The 21,026-nt window shown below is 42.0% G+C and overlaps 1 protein-coding gene across 1 annotated transcript; it reads right to left on the bottom strand.

The window, feature by feature from the left end:
- Positions 1-1,701: 1,701 nt before the first annotated feature.
- On the bottom strand, positions 1,702-14,309 carry LOC127315416 (wall-associated receptor kinase 1-like). The gene is made up of 5 exons (XM_051346167.2): positions 14,207-14,309; positions 13,697-13,894; positions 3,815-4,822; positions 3,523-3,681; positions 1,702-2,687 (listed from the first exon to the last, which is right to left on the bottom strand). The coding sequence occupies exons 1-5, from the start codon at positions 14,307-14,309 to the stop codon at positions 1,702-1,704; spliced, it is 2,454 nt and encodes an 817-aa protein (XP_051202127.2).
- Positions 14,310-21,026: the final 6,717 nt, after the last annotated feature.

Below are 21,026 nucleotides of genomic sequence, written 5' to 3'. Positions count from 1 at the left end.
GAAACTTGCACAACATCTTTTGTCCTACCAGCCGGTGGCAGCCGGGCCTCAAGGGAAACTACTGGATATTAAGGTACTCCTTTTAATAGAGTACCGGAGCAAAGCATTAACACTCCGTGAACACATGTGATCCTCACATCGCTACCATCCCCTCCGGTTGTCCCAATTCTTGTCACTTCGGGGCCATTGGTTCCGGACAGCGACATGTGTATACAACTTATAGGTAAGACCATAAACAATGATTATCTTGATGAAGCAATAACATGCTCAGATCTGAGATCATGGCACTCGGGCCCTAGTGACAAGCATTAAGCATAACAAGTTGCAAAAATATCATCAAAGTACCAATTACGGACACTAGGCACTATGCCCTAACAATCTTATGCTATTACATGACCAATCTCATCCAATCCCTACCATCCCCTTCGGCCTACAGTGGGGGAATTACTCACACATGGATGGGGGAAACATGGCTGGTTGATGTAGAGGTGTTGGCGGTGATGGCGGCGATGATCTCCTCCAATTCCCCGTCCCGGCGGAGTGCCAGAACGGAGACTTCTGGCTCCCGCGACGGAGTTTCGCGATGTGGCGGCGTTCTGGAGGGTTTCTGGCGACTTCGACTTCTCTCCGTGCGTTTTTAGGTCGAGGCCGATAAATAGTCCGAAGGAGGGCGTCGGAGGCCGGCCGAGGGGGCCACACCACAGGGCCGCGGGCCCCCCTGGGCCGCGCCGCCCTATGGTGTGGGGCCCTCGGGCCTCCACCTTAATTGTCCTTCTGGCTCCGTCATTATTCTGGGAAAATAGGGCCTTCTGCATAAATTCCGAGGATTTTCCCGAAAGTTGGATTTCTGCACAAAAACGAGACACCAGAACAGTTCTGCTGAAAACAGCGTTAGTCCGTGTTAGTTGCATCCAAAATACACAAATTAGAGGCAAAACAATAGCAAAAGTGTTCGGGAAAGTAGATACGTTTTGGACGTATCACCCGTCGGCGAGCGCGTCAAGCAGGAGGTCGTCACCGACGACATGTACAACTTCCAGCAGTACTACGACGCCTCCGGCCGCCGCAAGTGGTTCTAGATTAGGTTTAGTTTAAATTTAGTCAAATTTCGTTCGAATCTATGTAAGTTTGGACGAATCTTAGTCGAATCTCGTTAAGTTTAAAATTTACGAATTTTTGTTTGGGGGACGCGACTGGGGAGCGACGTCCCCCAAAGGCGGCACGAACGAAACACGTCCCCCAAACGCTCAATCCGGCGCGGTTTGGGGAACGCTTTGGGGGACGCGGCTGGAGATGCTCTTACTACGGGGTTGCCACTGTCTTCCAATCCATCAAACCAAATGTTGGTTTTCTGTACTAGTTGTATTGTACATTCGTTTGAACACATGTGCACACTTACACTAGTAGTGATTCAAGAATTCATGCAATTAGGAAAACTTATAAATTGTTCGTGAACTTAGCCCTATATCCACTTCTAACTTGAAGGAAAAATGTAATTGATGGACTCCTGTAAAAACAATAACTGATTACATTTATTCCTTAAGACATACAAACTTGACATATAATCTCGGTCACCAAAATAGAATATACATCTTTTTGTACGAAAGAAGTGACGCATCAACTATCAGAGAATGTTTGTGAAAGGGAAACAAAATAAAGTGTGGTCTCGAAGCGCAAATGAGCCTATTAGTGGCAGATAACCTAAGACAAACGAGATTGATACAACATGAGAAGGCGATGAGCTACTTCTGTCATGGCTGGTCGCTTATCCACATCAAGGTTAAGGCATTCCACAGCGAGCCCAGCAACGCTATCAAGAATCTCTAAATTACTTTCCTCTGCAATGTCCTTGTCAAATAACGCGGTGGATTTCTTGCCGTTTTTGTGATCCTCTAGATAACTGTTCACCAATTTATAGTTGTCAGAATGTGTGGCTTTCTTCCTACTAATAAGTTCCAGGAGTACCACTCCAAAACTGTAAACATCACTTTTTTCAGTTAGTAGGCCTGTTTGAAGATATACAGGGTCCATATAACTCATGTCACCAATGACTGATGCAGCGTGTTCTTTATCTCTTGGAATCAACCTTGAAATGCCAAAGTCTGAAATCTTGGGAAGTAAATTATCATCCAAGAGGATATTTGCTGGTTTAACATCACCATGCAGGATCTTTGTACTTGTTTTTGAATGCATATAAGCCAGGCCATCTGCTGATTCGGCTGCAATTCGTAAACGCTCATCCAAGTTGAGAGGCCCCATGTTATTGCTGTGAAGAATGTCATCAAGGCTACCTCTGGAGAGGAACTCATAGACTAGCATCGGGATATCAACATCTAGGCAACAACCAATGAGCCTGACAATGTTCCTGTGGATCACTTGAGATTGGATAATCACTTCATTTGCAAATTGTTCATTTTCCAGGATGCTGCCATTAATTGGCTTCTTTATAGCAACTATTTCATCACCAACAGTACCCTTATAAACTTCACCGAAGCCACCTTTTCCAATTACATTGCTACTCTTCAAGATATGTTTCAATGCTCCCCTTTTAAAAATCTTGATAATCTTTGCTTTTTCTAGTGTGGGCCCACCATTCTTTGCATAAAACTCTTTCGTCTTCCTTTTCTCTTTGCGAAGGAGAACTAGGAATGATAAAAGGGCTATAAGAAAAAGGCCACCGATTGCACCTACATAGAAACAAATATATTTTACAACTCTGAAATTTCCAAGATTATTGAGCATAGCTGATATCACGAAAAAGTACTGAACGCAAAACCATGTTGATAATTTTATGTACATTAACATTTGGAATATATACTTGCTTAGAAATTAAGTAGCTATTTTTTTTTGAAAGGTCAGTAAGGGAGGGGAGTTGATCCCTCTGGCTTAGCTGACACTAACTAAATCATGTAGTTACATTAGTGAACATAGCCTTCCCTAAGAGCAAGCAGAGTAAATTCTAGTCAGATTGCCATAAGCATTAAAATATTATCTTTTTTGCCTAGTTGGATGGGAGAGAGTGTTTCTAGGCACTTTGTGATAGTGAACTGAAGGGGTCATGGATTGATATAGTAGTACGTTCTTATAGCTAACTATTATATATATGAGAGCTATAGGTTGGCTATAAATGACATGGCATCTTGCTTATAGCCAGCAGTTGGCTATACTATTGAACTTGCTCTAAGAGAAAAATAACGACATATTTAGCATCTGGCAGGATAAATATTCAAGAACTAAGAGTAAGTAATAATGAAATAACTAGGTGTATGATCGAACCGCTAGTCGTCAAGTCATTTAGGCGTGATGCTAGCAGTCCAGAAGAAATACAAGGCAATAGTTGTGGAATGCCTTAGTTCTAATATATATGTATGTGTGTGTGAATATCTGTAGGGTTTTAGAATTTAGGAAGAAGTATAATATTATTTTCCTGTATATGTTGTTTTGGTGCAAACATAATTACAAAAGTAATAGTAGTTAACTTTAGTGAGGTATAAGTTTATATTCCTTAATTTAAATGCTTACCCACAACCGCCTTTGCTACCGTGGGGAATTTCTCGGTGCAGTTTCCTTTCTTGGCGTCGCCTTTCATCCCGGCTTTGCAGAGACAGTCATAGTCTCCTGGTTTGTTCTTGCAGGTTCCTTGGCAAGGATACTTAACAGGGTCCTCGCATTCATCGATGTCTGTAAACAACCACATAAGTTAAGTTAATTAAATATATCTGTGTACAAAACTGTTCGATGCATGTGAGGTTTTGTTTACAGAGGCGAGCTCTGTTTTGTTAGCCTACACAAAAGGTGGTTGTGTGTTCTATACCTTGGCATCCATTTTTGATGTAAGGATTGCCCTCGTAGTTCTGGGAGCACTTACAGACATAGCCCTGGCCATTGGTTGCAGTGGCACAGTAGCTGTTGTCGCTAACGCACGCGTGGTCTGCCGGCGGCCGCTGGCCTTCCGCGGGACATGTGCCGTTCCTTATGGCAAAATCGAACACGAAGGGCACCCCCCTGGGGAATTTCTTTGGCAGCGTCTCGTAGCCGCCCGTGTCCGGCGTGGAGAAGTTGTACCATGACTCCTCCACCAGCATGCCGTAGCTGCAGGGGTAGACGTCCCGTCTAGTGTTGTTCCTGGGATACAAGGCCACGGAGAAGGTGCTGCGGCTGCGGGGCTCCGCTTCAGGCGGCACAGGGGCCTGGCAACAGCCATGCCCCGTGCACGACCCGTTTGTGGTAAGCATCAGGTAGCCGTCCTCCTTGGCCACGCAGGAGACCCAGAAGCCCGTGGTGTCCCCCACGACCTGGGATAGCAGAGGTTCGGCGTTGTTGCCAACGCCGACGACAACGTTGCTCGTCGCCGACAGGAGGAAGGTGCCGTTGGGCCCGTCGCGGTCGAACACCGTCCCCTGGTACTTGTACAGGTGGTCGGTGGTGTCGGTGCTGCAGTCGGACGAGATGGCGCCGTACCCTCGGGCCTGGTTGTCGGCCACCGTTATGCTGAAGAGCTCAAGCGGGACAGACATATTCTTCCTGCTCGACGGCTCTGAGTAGACGTCGCTTCCCGCCAGGTACACTTCCTCCAGCACGTCCTGGAACACGCCGGTGTAAGGCCATATCGCCGTGGGGTCATCGATCTCGCGGTTCGTGATGAAGGCTCGAGGTGGAGTGAAGGTGGTGTTGCAGGTGACCTCGAAGCCCTGGAGGAAGCAGCCGGAACCTATGCCGAACGGGAAGGGGATGAGCACGTCGCCGCACTTGTCCGGGCAGCCCGGGCGAGTGATCGGCAACGTAGCGGCATATGCACGCGGGGTGCGGTGATCAGACGCCGCTGCAAGCAGTAGTAGGATTAGCGGAAGCAGAACCCGGGAAGGAAACTGGGAGCTAGACGTCGACGCCATTGTATGTGTCTATGGCTCTTCCAATGCTTTGGACTTGCGGTTACAGGTTTGCAGACACAGTTATTTATAACCGGCCAGTTGGGTACCCAAACACCCAGCTTCCTTAGCTAGGTTTCCGTTCCTACGTCAGGTATTCTTTTTCCGTGACAGTTTTCACTTAAATCCAATGCTGTGTAGATTGTTTTACAAAGGCAAGTCTGCTGGTCGCCTCGGGCTTTCAATACGTACGTTAGGTGAAATGGCTCGGCCAGCTATACATCTACGCATAATGAGGATGTGCCTCCTATATTTTTTGATAAAGGATGCTTTATTACTTTTAGAAGCAATTACATCGAGCCTCTGTATAACCAAGGATGCACACAGCCGTTTTGTTGTCTCGAGTCCAAAAGGGTAAATAATAAAAACTAGGCGAGATACATATCGGAACGATGAATCATATAACGCCTAAGGTGTAGGTGGGGCATCTATCCGTAGATTATGCTGCCACCCATGTAGGGAAAAAGTATCCCTCGCCGTAGCCTCCAACCGTGTACAGAGCTCCGTAAATAGGTCTCGGTTCTCCACTCGCTGAAGAGGTAACAATGAACGGAGAATACCTGTACATCTGTAGATGACCTGCAACAAAGAGCAATTATTGTCATTAAATATCTTGTCAATTCTACATAGCCAAAGCGCCCAGATAACTGCTAGCGTCCCCACCCTAAGAAGCAACTTAAACCTTAAATCGATACCATGAAGCCAATTGCTAAAGACATTGGTGACACTAGTCGGAGGATACAGGGTAGACGCTACTTGGATGACTGACCATATAGATCTCGCGAACTGGCACTGGAAGAATAAGTGTTTGATTGTTTCGTCCTGATGACAAAAAACGCACCGTGTACTTCCATGCCAATTCCGCTTAACAAGATTGTCTTTACAAATGCAAAATGTCGATTTTAACAATTACAGCAAATGCAAGCAGGAGCAAAGGTAAAGGCGACCCGAGGTCCGAACGATGGACCAGGCCGGAGGCTAGAATTCTTAAACCACGTCATTTCATGTAGATGATCGCGCTCGGGCGGTGGGGGCTGTGATCCTGGATTATGAAGGTCATCTCGTTGCGGCTAGTTGTTCCTTTCTATCACATGTCTCCTCAGTGGAGCTAGCTGAGGCCCATGCAATGAAACATGGTGTAGCTTTGGCAGAGAGATTGGGCTGTAACGGGATTATTGCTGAATCAGACTCTTTGGAAACTATTGAAGCTTGTTCTGGTGAACACAGGTGATGGAATGACTCAGCGGCGATCTATGCAGATTGTATCGATAAAGTCTCAAATATTGGAGATGTTTGCTTTAAATTCTGTCCTCGGGGAAGCAAATCAAGTGGCTCATGAGTTAGCTAGTTATAGTTATAGTAATAAGATCTCTTGTAATTGGGACGATGATCCCCCTAGCTTCCTCCTTGATAAGCTTCTTAGTGATGTAACCATACTTTAACTGTGCAGCAGCAAGTTTCAGACGCACTCTTTTTCTTACCAGGGTACCGAAGGGGACTGGAAGGTTTTAAATGAGACGGCTTGCTAGCTTAATATATTTCCATTTCAAAAAAAACTGCACATAGTTTTTGTTTGGTTGTTGTTGCTGACTATGAATATGCCCCATAGGCTCCATCCATCAGTTTAGACTATTAATTAAATTAAGTCGTACAATAATTTTATACGGTATTAGACTAAGAGATCTTAAATTTGAGACCTTTTTAGTGGCGAAGTCATGATTTTCATCAAGTCTGAACACATTGTACGCCTAGTCAAATTTTCATCAAAATTTTATTACAGTAAGCTGCGCCATTGGTTACCCTAGAGTCCAAAGGAAAATAAACTTACCACGTGCGTGTCTTACATTAATGATGTAATTATATATTGCTATGTTTGTGTATTCATTCCAGACAAACATATAAGACAAGCTTATATGTAGTTGGATACGCGGTCAGTCCATCTACCCGATGACAAACTCAAAGAAGATATACTAAGACGTTGTATGCTAGTCTCCAAACATAGTCTTTCTATTCTACAGAGTCAAGTACAATTGACAACCTGGTTTGATAAAAAAGAAAGTGGTTTGCTAGTTCCCGGCTGATCGGGAATTTAATTAGAGGTCGATCGATCTGTTTTTTTTTCTTTTACTTGTTGATCGATCTGTTGTTTAGCGTTCGCACGGGGCTGCAGTTAAAGTTGTTTTTTCTGCTTTTGGATTTTGTTTCGTTCGTTCGGGTGCTGGTGTTTAAGGTTTAGGATGCAGTTTGCTTGCGTGTGGATCAGCCATGGATCATTTTTAATATGCACTTCCCACCTCTATGTGCTTGTTACGCTTGTGTCCTTAAGTTCGTCCTTTTTTTATATTTTGTAGGCTTGTATGGGCTTGTTTCTTCTTGTGATTAATATTTGCCTAGATAATTTAGAACAAAGCTGAATTTTTTTGTGTCTTTTTTACTCACTATGGCTATAAATATTCGTCGCAAGTTTGATAAAAATATACCCTAAAATATATCTAGATTTGCTGAACCCGCGATAATTATTTAGGGCCAGAGGGAGTAGTCTTTCTACTGTAATTCCATATCTATTTGCAATTGCACGTATGTAGTCTCGGCTGCATTATGAACTGGGACTAAGGGTCTCGTGTACGTGCATGCCGTGATGTCTGCATCTGTGGTGTACCAGCTCCTGGCGCTCGATCTTGACCCATGGTTCTTCAAAGCCGTTGATAAGCTGCGGAGAAACTTCCTTTGGGTGGGCAGCAGCGAGGCGAACGGGGGATGCTGCACTATGGCTTGGCACCTTGTCTGCCAACCGAAAGCCCTGGGTGGCCTTGGATTAATGAACCTTCGCTGGATGAATGTCGCTCTGAGGGCTAGGTGGCTTTGGCTGCATAGAACCGATTGCTCCAAGCCACGGAGTGGGATGGACCTTCAGATTGGTTCCGAATCGTTGGCACTCTTCAACGCCTCGGTCCAGATCTTGTTGGGCAACGGAGAATCCATCCTTCTCTAGGAACACCCAGCTTAGCTAGGTTTCTGTTCCTACGTCAGATATTCTTTTTCGTGACATTTTTCACTTAAATCCAATGCTGTGTAGATTGTTTTACAAAGGCAAGCCTGCTGGTCGCCTCGGGCTCTCAATACGTATGTCAGGTGAAATGGCTCGGCCGCTATACAATTAGCGCATAGTTTTTGTTTTTTTTCGATAAACGAAATATATTAATATCAGAATACCAATTACACCCAGCCTCTGCAACAACGCAATGTTCTAATAACATTACGGATGCACACAGCCAGAAAAGAGAAAAAAAAACTAAGAAATAAAAGTTCCACTACAGTATCTCAGCCCTAGCAACAGTAATATATCCACCACCAAGACAACACCTGAAATTCAGACTCTTCAAAAGCAACGCCTCCAAAAAGAAATATATAGTGCAATGTTGTGAAATATAAATATCCCGCATAGGCTCCATCCATCAGTTCAGACTATTAATTAAATTAACTACTACAATAATTTTATACGGTATTAGTACTAAGAGGTCTTAAATTCAAAACCTTTTTAGTGGCGAAGTCATGATTTTCATTAAGCCTGAGCACATCGTACGCCTGGTTATATTTTCATCAAAAATTTATTACAGTAAGCTGCGTTGTTGCCTACGCTAGAGTCCAAAGAAAAACAAACTTACCACGCGTGTGTCTTGTACATTAATGATGTAATTATATATCGCTATGTTTGTGTATACATTTCCAGACAAACATACAAGACAAGCTTGTATGTAGCTGCATGCCTGCATATGCGGTTAGTCGACAGGCATCTGCATATGATGACAAACTCAAAGAAGATATACTAAGACGTTAGACGTTGTATGCTAGTCTTCACAAATAGTCTTTCTATTCTACAGAGAGTCGAGTCCAATTAACAACCTGGTTTGATAAAAGAAGAAAACACAGCCTTAGCTCAATTATTGGTTTAGATAATGATTTATGTTACTGTTGAACGGCTTGCGCAACCGAATTATACAAATCATGATCAAGGCTTGCAAACGTGGATGATCTACCCCGTAGACTTTCCCTTGTATTCTGTGTCTTCTATGACAAGAAGTGGAACAACAGAAAGTCAGTGAAGACTAACCATTCTCACAGTTGTTCACACGTGGCAAGTGTACAACCACCTGCAGAAACCATTTTCGGTTGCACCGCTGCACGCGGGGTCTGGTAATCAGCTGCCGCTGCAAAACAGTAGTACGATTAGCGGAAGCAGAAGCCGGGAATGGACCAGCGAGCTAGACGTCGTCGCCATTCTATGTGTCTGGCCCTTCCAATGCTTTGCACTCCTGGTTAGAGGCTCGCAGACACACATATTTGTATCTGCGCAGCCGAGTGTTGAAACATCCAAGCTACCAAGGTTTCTGTTCCTACCAAAGGTTGTTTTGGGTGACGAATTTCACTTAAATCTAGTGCTGTATACAATAAGTTACAAATTCAATCTTGATTGAGTTTCTAGTTAAACTCTTATTTCTTGTTTTAAATGCTTGTCGATCTTTTCAATTCTAATAAGCGGGATGAACCGCGTCAACGTATTTGCATGCCAAGGTTTATGTTTATTGTTTGATGGTTACTCGGGTTGGAAGCCTATTGGCAGAGATGGAAAATTACATCAAAATCGATTATATACACGGGTAAGGGGAGTGGATGTACTACCGAGCAGGGGTGAATAGCTCATGTGCGACGTTTTTTCTCGCTATTGGAAAGAACACAACATTGTTGCTAGGAATAGCCGGCATGCGATGTTCCTGACCACGCAAATAGCTAGCATGCGACACTTCTCTTAAACAGCAGTAGACAGCTTATCAACTCAAATTACATGGGCTGAGCGGGACCCACAACTTATCCACAAAAGCACAGGACACCTCCGAGCACGGGACCTACTCTTGTCCACCTCACCGCGGGACCCACAGCTTATCCACCTCACTGCATGGGACCCACAGCTCTCAGCTGGTACAAAATAGAGCCGCCTTGCCCCCGCGCCGGAGCAATCCCCGACCGTTGCATCCTCCTCTGTATCCTCTCTTCCACCTTGTTATAAAAGCGACAAGCAAATAATAAAGAAAGATAAAGGTAAACACAGTGGAGACACAAGATTTAACGTGGAAAACCCCTTCCAACACAGAAGGGGAAAAAACCACGAGCGCCAGCCAGCAAAACTTCACTATATCGAGAAGTGTTTAAAAACGCCGTGGGTTATCTTATAATCTGATCAACCCTAGCCAGCGGTGCCAACGCTTCGGCCCAAGCCTACCGGCGATGGGCCTCGCTCCGCTCGTCAGAAGTTAGCCTCCCTTTAGTATATGAATTTGGATCACAACATAACAAACTCCACCTTGAGACAAATTCCATCTTGTAGCATGAACTTCAGCAATCTCCTGAACATCAAAAAAAACACTTGTTGGCGCCAACAACCACTTGGGCTAAATAGTTATACCAACCAAGGTCGAACAAATCTCAAAATTGAAAATAGGACTGGCTTTGTCATCATATCAGCAGGATTGTCATGAATACTTATCTTACATACCTTCAATTTACCTTGAGCAATAATGTCGCACACATAATGCTACTTGATATCAATGTGCTTTGTCCTCTCATGAAACATTTGATCTCTAGTAAGGTATATTGCACTTTGACTGTCAGAAAACAAGTTAATGCAAGAATCATCTCGACAAAGTTCAGCATACAAACATTTCAACCAAACAGACTCTTTGCAAGCTTCATTAATTGCTATATATTCTGCTTCGGTCGTAGATTGGGCAACAACAGGATGTAACGTTGCCTTCCAACTCACAGCACATCCACCAACAGTGAACACATAGCCTGTGAGGGATCTTCTCTTATCCAAATTGGCAGCAAAATCTGAATCCACATAGCATACGAGTCCCTCACTGGTCTTGCCAAACTTCAAGCAAGCTTTGGATGTGCCACGAAGGTACCTGAAAATTCACTAAACAACTTTCCAATGTTCTTTACCAGGATTAGCCATGTATTGACTGACCAAACTCATAGCATATGACAAATCAGGGCGAGAACAGACCATGTCATACATCAAGGAACCAATAGCACTAGAATATGGAACTCGTGACATGTACTCAATATCTCCATCAGTACTAGGACATTGCAATGCTGACAATTTAAAGTGAGGAGCAATAGGTGTACTAACAGAATTTGCATCATGCATATTAAAACAATGAAAACTTTCTGAATGTAATTTTGCTGACTAAGAAATAACACACTAGATTTTCTGTCTCTTGTAATTTTCATACCTAGTATTTTCTTAGCATCACCAAGATCCTTCTCAAACTCACTACTTAATTGTGAATTTAAAGTAGTGATCTCTTTCTTTCTCTTGGCAGCAATCTACATATCATCAACATATAACATCAAGTATATCGGTGACCATTAACAAACTTGATACAAACACAACTATCATACTGAGATCTCTTAAACTTATGTGCAATCATAAACGAATCAAACCTTTTATAGCACTGTCTTGGAGACTGTTTCAAACCATAAATGGACCTCTTTAGCTTGCAAACAAGATCCTCCTTACCAGGCACAACAAAACTGTCAGGTTGGTCCATGTATATCTCCTCCTCAAGCTCACCATGCAGAAAAGTAGTCATTACATCTAGCTGCTCAAGCTCAAGATCATGCATAGCCACAATACCAAAGAATGCACGAATGAAACTATGCTTCACACCAGAGAGAATACATCATTATAATCAATACCTGTAATTTGGCTGAAACCTTTTGCTACTAACCTTCCCTTAAACCTCGGAGGCTCATTAGGAGACAAACCTTCCTTTCTTTTAAATATCCACTTACAGTGGACATCCTTCTTTTGTTTAGGCAAGGGCATAACATGCCATGTGCCATTCTTGTAAGCGATTTCATCTCCTCTTGCATAGAAGAAATCCACCTCACGCGGTCAACGGATGCAATGGCCTCAGTATATGTAGCAGGTTCAGTATCATGCTCCACCTGTTCAGTAGAACTCAAAGCATGGTGAACAAGATTACATTCTTCAATTAAACGAGAACGTGGACCATTGTTACGCCTCGGTCTATCAGCAGCAATGGAACTATTTGTTTGCTGCAAAGCATGTGGTGAGTGCTGAACAACAGTGTTATCATTTTCAGCAACATCATTTTCTTTCTCCTCCACGTGCTCCACCTGCACGCTAATCAGCGGTTGTTCATCAACAGAATTATCAGATAAATCAACAGCGTCAGTAACATCTGTAGATGAATTCTTATAAAACATGACAACCTCATTAAAGACTACATTCCTACTATGCAAAACTTTCTTAGTTTCAGGATTCCATAACTTGTATACCTTAACTCCTGAACCATAACCAAGAAACACACACTTAACAGCCCTAGGCTCTAGCTTTCCATTATCAACATGAGCATAAGCAATGCAACCGAAAACTCTCAACTATGAATAATCAGCAGATGAACCAGACCATACCTCAATAGGAGGTTTCTTATCAAGCGGAAGGCAAGGTGACCTGTTTATCAAGTAACAAACGGTGGAGGCTTCTTCCGCCCAAAAACGTCTATGCATACCAGCATTGGACAACATGCAACGAGCCTTGGAGATGATGATTCTATTCATCCTCTCCGCCACACCATTCTGCTGAGGAGTATACGGGATGGTGTGGTGCCTGACAATGCCTTCGTCACTGCAATAATCATTGAAAACAGTAGAACAAAACTCCATGCCATTGCCAGTATGAAGCAATTTAGCTTTCTTTTCTGTTTGCTTCTCTACCGTAACTTTCGACTTTCTAAAAGCATCAAACACATCAGATTTATGTTTCAGAAAGAAAGGCTACACTTTTCTGGAGTAATCATCTATGATAGTAAGCATGTAATTTGCACCACCAAGAGAAGTCTTGCGGGAAGTTCCCCACACATCAGCATGCACATAATCTAGAATCCCTTTAGTGGTATGAACGGAAGCATTGAATTTAACTCTTTTATGCTTACCAAAAATGAAGTGCTCACAGAACTCAAACTTACTCAAATTGCAGCCATCTAGCAGGTCTCTCCTGTGAAATTCTGCCATGCCATGTTCACTCATATGTCCAAGATGCATATGCCACAGATTAGTTTTACCAGGTTCATCAGAAATAACAGCAGCAGCAATACCAGACAAAGTGCTACCTCTAAGAACATATAATTTTGCAGAATTCATATCACCAATCATGTGAACGATAGAACCTTTTGATACCTTCAGAACTCCGCGAGAACCGGAGTGTTTGTACCCATCAACATCAAGGGTACTGAGAGAGATCAGATTTCTGGCCATGCCAGGTATGTGTCTCACATCTGTTAGAGTGTGTGTCATGCCATCATGCATCTTGATCTGAACGGAGCCAATGCCCACGATCTCACGTGGGTTGTTATCTCCCATACGCACAACATCTCCACTCTGCATAAACTCATAAGAACTGGACCAGTCTTTGTTATAGAAAATATGAAACGAACATGCAGAATCAAGGATCCACTCATCATGACCAGAAACACAACCAGCAAACACAACTAGGCAATCGCCATCAGAATTATCACTGGAAACAACAACAGCCTTACCATCACCCTCAGATTTGTTTTTTGGTTGGTAAGTACAGTTTCTTTTCTCTTTGTTCTGCAACTTCCAGCAATCATCAATGTCGTGGCTAGTTTTGTGACAATACTTGCAGAACTTACCATCTCGTCCCTTGTACTTTCAGCTACCTCTGTCGGTCTTGCTCTTATCTCTGTTGTAGTTGTTGTAGTCATTGTTTCTGTTCTTGGTCCTGCCTCGGACCTGCAGTGCTTCTGCCTTAGATGACGAGCCCTCTGCCTGCACCATCGATTTCATCTTTCCCCTCTGCTGGAGGGCCTCATAAACTTCGGCAAGGGTTAGTTCATCACGGTTGTGTAACAAGGTGTCTCGAAAATTCGCAAAAGAATTAGGCAACGAGACTAACAGTATAAGAGCGAGATCCTCATCATCATAATTTACCTCCATGGATAGCAAATCAGAAATGATCTCTCTAAAGATCGATAGGTGATTCATCATTGACGTACCTTCTTGCAGATTGTGCGAGAACAACTTCATCTTCACGTGCATCTTACTAGTTAGATCTTTGGACATGCATATCGATTCCAGTTTCAACCACAGCGCCGCTGCGGATTTCTCGGCCAGCACTTCCTGCAAGATATTGTTGGATAGATGAAGCTGAATTAATGAAAAAGCCTTACGGTATTTCCTCTTTTCATCGTCGATCCAGGTCTTGGCACCTTTCTTGCCAAATCCATCAAAAGCTTCATCCAGATCAGAAGATTGGTTAAGGACCGCCCTCATCTGCACTTGCCACAGAGAAAATCTCGTGGTATAATCCAGCTACGGTAGATCGAACTTCAAGGAAGACATGTCGCAAAACCCTAGACTGAAACACGGGCTCTGATACCACTTGTTATAAATGAGAGAAGCAAATAACGAAGAACGATAAAGGTAAACGCAGCGCAGACACAATATTTAACGTGGAAAACCCCTTCCAACACAGAAGGGGAAAAAACCACTGGCACCAGCCAGCAAAACTTCACTATATCGGGGAGTGTTTACAAATGCCGTGGGTGATCTTATAATCTGATCAACCCTAGCCGGCGACGGGCTACCGGCGACGGGCCTCGCTCCGCTCGTCAGAAGTTAGCCTCCCTTTAGTATATGAATTTGGATCACAACATAACACCCCTTCTTCTCCGATGACGACGCGCGGCAACACCGATAGACGATGTGAGCTCCTTTTCCGTGTCCCAGCGCAAATGGCCACGCTTTGGATGTCCTTAAGTTGAGATCTATCAAAATCGAGAAATCAAATGCGATTTATCTCCTTGGACCTTTGTACAGGTGGCATAGAGGTACCCCTTTGTGACACTTGGTTGAAACATATGTAATGCGATGATAATCCATGGAAATCCGAGCTAATTAGGACAAGGTGCGGGCACTATTAGTATTCGATGCATGACGCTTGCAACTTATAGGAAGTTTTATACATAACCCATATGAATTATTACTACCGTTGACACAATTGTTTACATGCTTTCAAAATAAAAAGCTCTAGCACATGAGTAATCCCTGCTTCCCTCTGCGAAGGGCCTTTCTTTTACTTTTATGTTGATTCTTCATCTTCTAAGTTCATGCACCATTAAGAGAGCATAGTTGTCATTCTTAGTTTTATGTGCATGGTCCCAAAATTATTATTGATTGAATCATGAATCTGTTATTACTTGTCCTTAAATTATTTGTATCTAGTCATGCTTTGAACTTCGAAGGTGCATGTCACTTCAAAAATTATTTGTTTGTTATCACTTACCTACTCGAGAACAAGCATGATTTAAGCTTGGGGATGTTGATACGTTTCAAACGTATCTATAATTTTTTATGCTCCATGCTTGTTCTACACCAATTCCTCTGTGTTTTATGTGTACTTTTTCATCATTTTATGAAATTTATTGGTCTAACCTATTAACAAGTGTCACAGTGCCAGTTTCTACTTATTATGTATGTTTATTGCAGAAAATGTCCAAAAATAAAAGTGCTCGGAAAATTCTAGAAAAATCACAGAAATTATAATATATCAGAAGACCCCGGCAGCCAAAAGGAGAGCCGGAGGGGGGCTGATAACCCACAAGTATAGGGGATCGCGGCAGTCTTCGAGGGAAGTAAAACCCAAATTTATTGATTCGACACAAGGGGAGGTAAAGAATACTTATAAGCCTTAACAACTGAGTTGTCAATTCAGCTGCACCTGGAAAAGCACTAGTAACAGGGGTGATGTGAAAGTAGCAGTAATATGAGAGCAATAGTAACAAGAATAACACAGCGATAATAGTAACACAGGAGCAATGGCACCAGAAGATAGTTGATACTACTTCCAGTGACATGTAGAACAAGTATATAATGATGAGAGATGGACCGGGGTTCCCAGCGATCTACACTAGTGGTAACTCTCCAATAACAAGTGACAAGTGTTGGGTGAATAAATTACATTTGGGCAATTGATAGGATTGATAAAGCATTAAGAAAGAACATCAATTCATTAATCATGTAGGCATGTTTTCCAATTATAGTCGTACGTGCTCGCAATGAGAAACTTGCACAACATCTTTTGTCCTACCAGCCGGTGGCAGCCGGACCTCAAGGGAATCTACTGGATATTAAGGTACTCCTTTTAATAGAGCACCGGAGCAAAGCATTAACACTCCGTGAAAACATGTGATCCTCACATCACCGCCATCCCCTCCGGTTGTCCCGATTTCTGTCACTTCGGGGCCTTTGGTTCCGGACAGTGACATGTGCATACAACTTGTAGATACAATCTAAGCAATAAGTATAGAGCTCAAATCTAAGATCATGCCACTCGGGCCCTAGTGACAAGCATTAAGCATAACAAGATTGCAGCAACAATAACTTCACAAACTTTATAGATAGACTAATCATAATGTATCATCCATCGGATCCCAACAAACACAACACCGATTACATCAGATGGATCTCAATCATGTAAGGCAGCTCATGAGATCATTGTATTGAAGTACATGGGGGAGAGAATACCAACTAGCTACAGCTAGAACCCGTAGTCCATGGGGGAACTACTCACGGAGCATGATGGAGGCGGTGGCGTCAATGGAGATGGCTTCCGGGGGCACTTCCCCGTCCCGGCAGGGTGCCGGAACAGAGACTTCTGTCCCCCGAATTGGAGTTTTGCGATGGTGGCGGCGCCCCTGGAGTCTTTCTGGAGTTTCGTCAATTGGTATCGCGTTTTTAGGTCTCCAGGGCTTAAATAGGCGAAGAGTCGGAGTCGGAGGGGCCACGGGGCCTCCTCACACTAGGGCGGCGCGGCCCCCTCCTGGGCCGCGCCGGCCACACGTGTGGGGCCCCCAGGGCACCCCTCTGGTCCCCCTCTGACTTTCTGGAAGGTTCCGGGAAAAATAAGATGTTTGGCGTTGATTTCGTCCAATTCCGAGAATATTGCCCGAACAGCCTTTCTGGAACCAAAAACAGCAGAAAACAGGAACTGGCACTGTGGCATCTTGTTAATAGGTTAGTTCCGTAAAATGCATAAAAACATTATAAAGTGCAAGCAAAACATGTAAGTATTGTCATAAAACAAGCATGGAACATCAGAAATTATGGATACGTTGGAGACGTATCAGCATCCCCAAGCTTAGTTCTGCTCGTCCCAGCGGTAAACGATAAAAAGAATAATTTCTGTAGTGACATGCTACTTACATAACCTTGATCATACTATTACAAAGCATATGAAATGAATGAAGTGACTCAAGGCAATGATCTATAGTTGCTAACAAATAGATAACATATAGCAAAACTTTTCATGAATAATACTTTCAAGACATGCATCAAAAGTTTTGCACAAGAGTTAACTCATAAAGCAATAAATTCAAAGTAAAGGCATCGAAGCAACACAAAGGAAGATTTAAGTTTCAGCGGTTGCTTTCAACTTTCAACATGCATATCTCATGGATAATTGTCAACATAAAGTAATATGATGAATGCAAATAAGCAAGTATGTAAGAATCAATGCACAGTTGACACAAGTGTTTGCTTCTAAGATGGAAGGAAGTAGGTAAACTGACTCAACATAAAGTAAAATAAAGGCCCTTCGCAGAGGGAAGCAGGGATTAAATCATGTGCTAGAGCTTTTTAAGTTTTTGAAATCATATAGAGAGCATAAAAGTAAAGTTTTGAGAGGTGTTTGTTGTTGTCAACGAATGGTAGTGGGCACTCTAACCCCCTTGCTAAACAGACTTTCAAAGAGCGGCTCCCAGGAAGGACGTTATCTCTACCAGCAAGGTAGATCATCCCTCTTCTCTTTTGTTTACACATGTACTTTAGTTTTATTTATGGTTGACACTCCTCCCAACCTTTGCTTACACAAGCCATGGCTAACCGAATCCTCGGGTGCCTTAACAATCTCATACCATGGAGGAGTGTCTACTTGCAAAATTAAGTTGCTTACTGATGAATCAGAGCAAAACATGTGAAGAGAATTATTAATGAAGTTAATTAATTGGGGGCTGGGAACCCCGTGCCAGCTCTTTTTGCAAAATTATTGGATAAGCGGATGAAGCCGCTAGTCCATTGGTGAAAGCTGCCCAACAAGATTGAAAGATAAAACACCACATACTTCCTCATGAGCTATAAAACATTGACACAAATAAGAGATAGTAAATTTTGAATTGTTTAAAGGTAGCACATGAAGTATTTACTTGGAATGGCAGGAAATACCACATAGTAGGTAGGTATGGTGGACACAAATGGCATAGTGGTTGGCTCAAGGATTTTGGATGCATGAGAAGTATCCCCTCTCGATACAAGGCTTAGGCTAGCAAGGCTATTTGAAGCAAACACAAGTATAAACCGGTACAGCAAAACTTACATAAGTACATATTGCAAGCATTATAATACTCTACACTGTCTTCCTTGTTGCTCAAACACTTTTACCAGAAAATATCTAGACCTTAAGAGAGACCAATCATGCAAACCAATTTTAACAAGCTCTACGGTAGTTCTCCACTAATAGGTTTAAACTACATGATCTACTTGAGAGCTCAAAACAATTGCCAAGTGTCAAATTATTCAAGACAATATGAGGCATTTTCTGTTTCCAACCAAATAAAAATAATTATTGTAGCTTCCAACTTTTATCATTAAACATTAAAAGTAAAACGAAGAACAAGCGTTCATATGAAAAAGCGGAGCGTGTCTCTCTCCCACACAAGGATTTCTAGGATCCGAATTTATTCAAACAAAAACAAAAATAAAAGCACACAGACGCTCCAAGTAAAGCACATAAGATGTGACCGAATAAAAATATAGTTTCAATAGAAGAAACCTGATAAGTTGATGAAGAAGGGGATGCCTTGGGCATCCCCAAGCTTAGACGCTTGAGTCTTCTTGAAATATGCAGGGATGAACCACGGGGGCATCCTCAAGGTTAGACTTTTCACTCTTCTTGATCATATATCATCCTCCTCTCTTGACCCTTGAAAACTTACTTCACACCAAACTTCTCATAAACTTCATTAGAGGGGTTAGTACATAATCAAAAACTCACATGTTCAGAGGTGACACAATCATTCTTAACACTTCTGGACATTGCTCAAAGCTACTGGAAGGTAATGGAACAAAGAAATCCACCCAACACAGCGAAAGAAGCAATGCGAAATAAAAGGCAGAATCTGTCAAAACAGAACAGTCCGTAAAGACGAATTTGTAATAAATACTTCCGTTGCTCAAATCAGAAAACTCAAAACTAATGAAAGTTGCGTACATATCTGAGGAACATGCACGTAAATTGGCATATTTTTCTGAGTTACCTACAGAGAAAACAGCCCAGATTCGTGACAGATAGAAATCTGTTTCTGCGCAGAAATCCAAATCTAGTATCAACCTTCGATTAGAGGCTTCACTTGGCACAACAAAACACAAAACTAAGATAAGGAGAGGTCGCTACAGTAGTAAACAACTTCCAAGACACAAATATAAAACAAAGTACTGTAGCAAAATAACACATGTTATCTCCCAAGAAGTTCTTTCTTTATAGCCATTAAGATGGGCTCAGCAGTTTTAATGATGCACTCGCAAGAAACAAGAGTAGAGGTAAAAGAGAGCATCAAAAAGCAAATCCAAAACACATTTAAGCCTAACATGCTTCCTATGTAAAGGAATCTTGTAAATAAACAAGTTCATGAAAAGCAAAGTAACAAGCATAGGAAGATAAAACAAGTGTAACTTCAAAATTTTAAGCATATAGAGAGGTGTTTTAGTACCATGAAAATTTCTACAACCATATTTTCCTCTCTCATAATAATTTTCAGTAGCTTCATGAACAAACTCAACAATATAACTATCACATGCAGCATACTTTTCATGATTTCCAAACACATAATTTTTATCAAGTTCAAGAATAGTGGAATTAAAACTTTCAAACTTACTTTTATTAATAATATAACAAGGTAGTTGATCAATCTCAAGAGATATGGGACTCATAGAATAAGTCAAGAACTCTCCAATCCCATTTTCATTAGTTGTACAATTAATATTATCAAGTAACATAGGACCATCATCTAGAGCTTTATCATAAACATTTGCTAAGCAAAATTCTTTAGTACCATGCATTTCGACATCAGGCACAAACAAAGCATTATCATAAGATTTATCAAAGTAGCATGGATTATCATATATAACAGTAGCATAATTATTCTCACAAGTTTTACTTATAGGAAATATTTCAAGAGAATCCACAGGAACATAACATTCAACCTCTTTCGGTAAGCATGGAGGACAATCAAATAGTGTAAGAGATAAAGAGTTACTCTCATTAGAAGGTTGGCATGGGTAGCTAATCCATTCTTCCTCCTTTTGTTCGTCGCTCTCCTCTTCTTTTTCATCCAATGAGCTTTCAGGTTCATCAATTTCCTCCTCTTTTTCATCCAATGAGCTTTCAGGTTCATCAGCTTCTTCTTCCACAAGTTCCTGCAAATTGGGAGTGCATTCTTGTGCATTAATGAGTCTCTCTTTATAATCAATGATATAAGGATTATTACTGTAACTTTCATTGAAAAAATTAAGGATAGAAGAGACATAATCTTTAAGGTCCTTACAAACAACACAAGTTTCATAATTCTTAACCATGAAGGATTCTATCTCAGAGGCTCCCATAAATACGACAAATTGTTCTACCTCTTCGAACCCATAATGAATATAGCAATTCCGATTATAGTTCTTAATAAAAAATTCCTCACTAAAGCCACATTGAAATTTAAGATGTTTAGTATCCTGTTGAGAGCAACGGTTTATATCATGGCGTTTAAGCAAGATTTTAGCCATTGAATTCAATTTTTCTATCACAGCACTCATTACTTCACCAGTTCTTGATTCTCTATAATTATTATAACATTCTATAAGCTCCAAGTAGGTTGTTGGTTCTCCCATAATAGCAGTTTTTAATTTTTCGATTTTTCAAATTTTTATGGATTTTTGGGTATGAAATAA

The sequence above is a fragment of the Lolium perenne genome, chromosome 1, assembly GCF_019359855.2.
Source record: "Lolium perenne isolate Kyuss_39 chromosome 1, Kyuss_2.0, whole genome shotgun sequence".
Lineage (NCBI taxonomy): Eukaryota > Viridiplantae > Streptophyta > Magnoliopsida > Poales > Poaceae > Lolium > Lolium perenne.
The sequence above is the reverse complement of the archived record's forward strand: the minus strand, read 5'-3'. Positions and strand labels throughout refer to the sequence as shown.